At 42.0% G+C, this 1280-nt stretch overlaps 1 protein-coding gene across 1 annotated transcript in view; it reads right to left on the bottom strand.

The window, feature by feature from the left end:
• Nucleotides 1-976: 976 nt before the first annotated feature.
• Nucleotides 977-1280, bottom strand: part of T265_15763 (hypothetical protein) — a gene marked incomplete at both ends in the record, with an annotated part of 13569 nt that continues 13265 nt past the window's right edge. Inside the window, one exon of the mRNA XM_009179090.1 lies at nt 977-1073. Coding sequence (XP_009177354.1) covers nt 977-1073 — 97 coding nt within the window. The remainder of the gene's footprint in view (nt 1074-1280) is intronic.

Below are 1280 nucleotides of genomic sequence, written 5' to 3'. Positions count from 1 at the left end.
TGCTGAAAACGGAAGAATTCGATTGTTGGTTTGTTTGCCAAGCATGGCATATGGATTTGATCCTCAAGCTTAGGGATAGTAGTTGTGTTGAACATGGACTGCCTGGACTAATCACTACCAAGTAGCCCTCATCTACCTCAGGAGCTAGGGAATACAACATACGTGAGAAATAGCAGCAATATTGAAGTGCGTATTTATCATTAGCACTCAACTGAAACCCAGTTGAAAATGTCATATCTACAATATGGTTTAGCTAAATGTGCTGTGCTGGACACGCTGCTTGTTTCGGTTGGCGCATCACTCGGGATATCACAGGAAAATTATGTACACGAATAAAGGAACACAACGCGGCTGCTAGGAGGCATGACACCCCGTCCTTTATATCTATATACAAGGACAAGAAGGCCACAAGTTCAATCTGGAAAATGCGAAAATTTTGGCATACGGAGACACGCGACACGTAAAGGAACCTCTGGAGGCATGGTACTCTACGACAGGTTCAATCAACCGGTGCATCCCCTATTCGGCACTGTTGGTCATCTTGCACATTTCGTGGTTCTTTTGACAAGAACGCTAGTCCATTTGATAGCCAAAAGCAGAAGGTTGAACTAGGACATGGGCTGTCTGAGACTTTCTATGACCTTATGAATAGTGTTCGCTCAGGTGGTTTATAAATATGTCAGCTGTGGTACTTAAACGAGTACGCATCTTTAACATCATCATCATCATCAGAATGTGCTGCTTGCCTCTGGGTTCTACGTCGTCTGCCTTCATGAAAATACATCAAATAACAGAAAATCTGCTAAGGCAATCGAAGCGACTCAGGAAAACCCATACTTGTCTGAAACTCAAATTAATCATTGATGTGAATAAGAAATACGGAAGAACAATGAGACTTCTCTAGGCTAAGCAACGAAATGCGTTTTGTAAACTACAATTGCTACCATCTAGCGGAAACTTTACGTGATATTTACCTGGGATTATTTGCAATATCGTTGTAGGCAAAAGTAGTTATATTCTCCGCTGGGACAATGTTTTTACGCAAGACTCGATACGCGTGATAAACGACACCCCTGAATGAGAACACAAATGACAAGTGAATGAAGGATAACAGGCAGATTGAAGCCTCGAGGCCAAAGAAGGCAAGCAGAGTGTAAGATAATCCATACTTGGTGGATTATCAGTTATCCCAACATTCTTTGAATGCATTATCCTAAGAGCAGCAAGCATGATTCTATTTGGGAAGTGTCTATGTGGACCACAGTTCCACATTCAGTCAA

This window comes from Opisthorchis viverrini (assembly GCF_000715545.1).
Source record: "Opisthorchis viverrini unplaced genomic scaffold opera_v5_856, whole genome shotgun sequence".
NCBI classification, from domain to species: domain Eukaryota; kingdom Metazoa; phylum Platyhelminthes; class Trematoda; order Opisthorchiida; family Opisthorchiidae; genus Opisthorchis; species Opisthorchis viverrini.
This window is presented reverse-complemented; position numbering and strand designations above follow the sequence as displayed.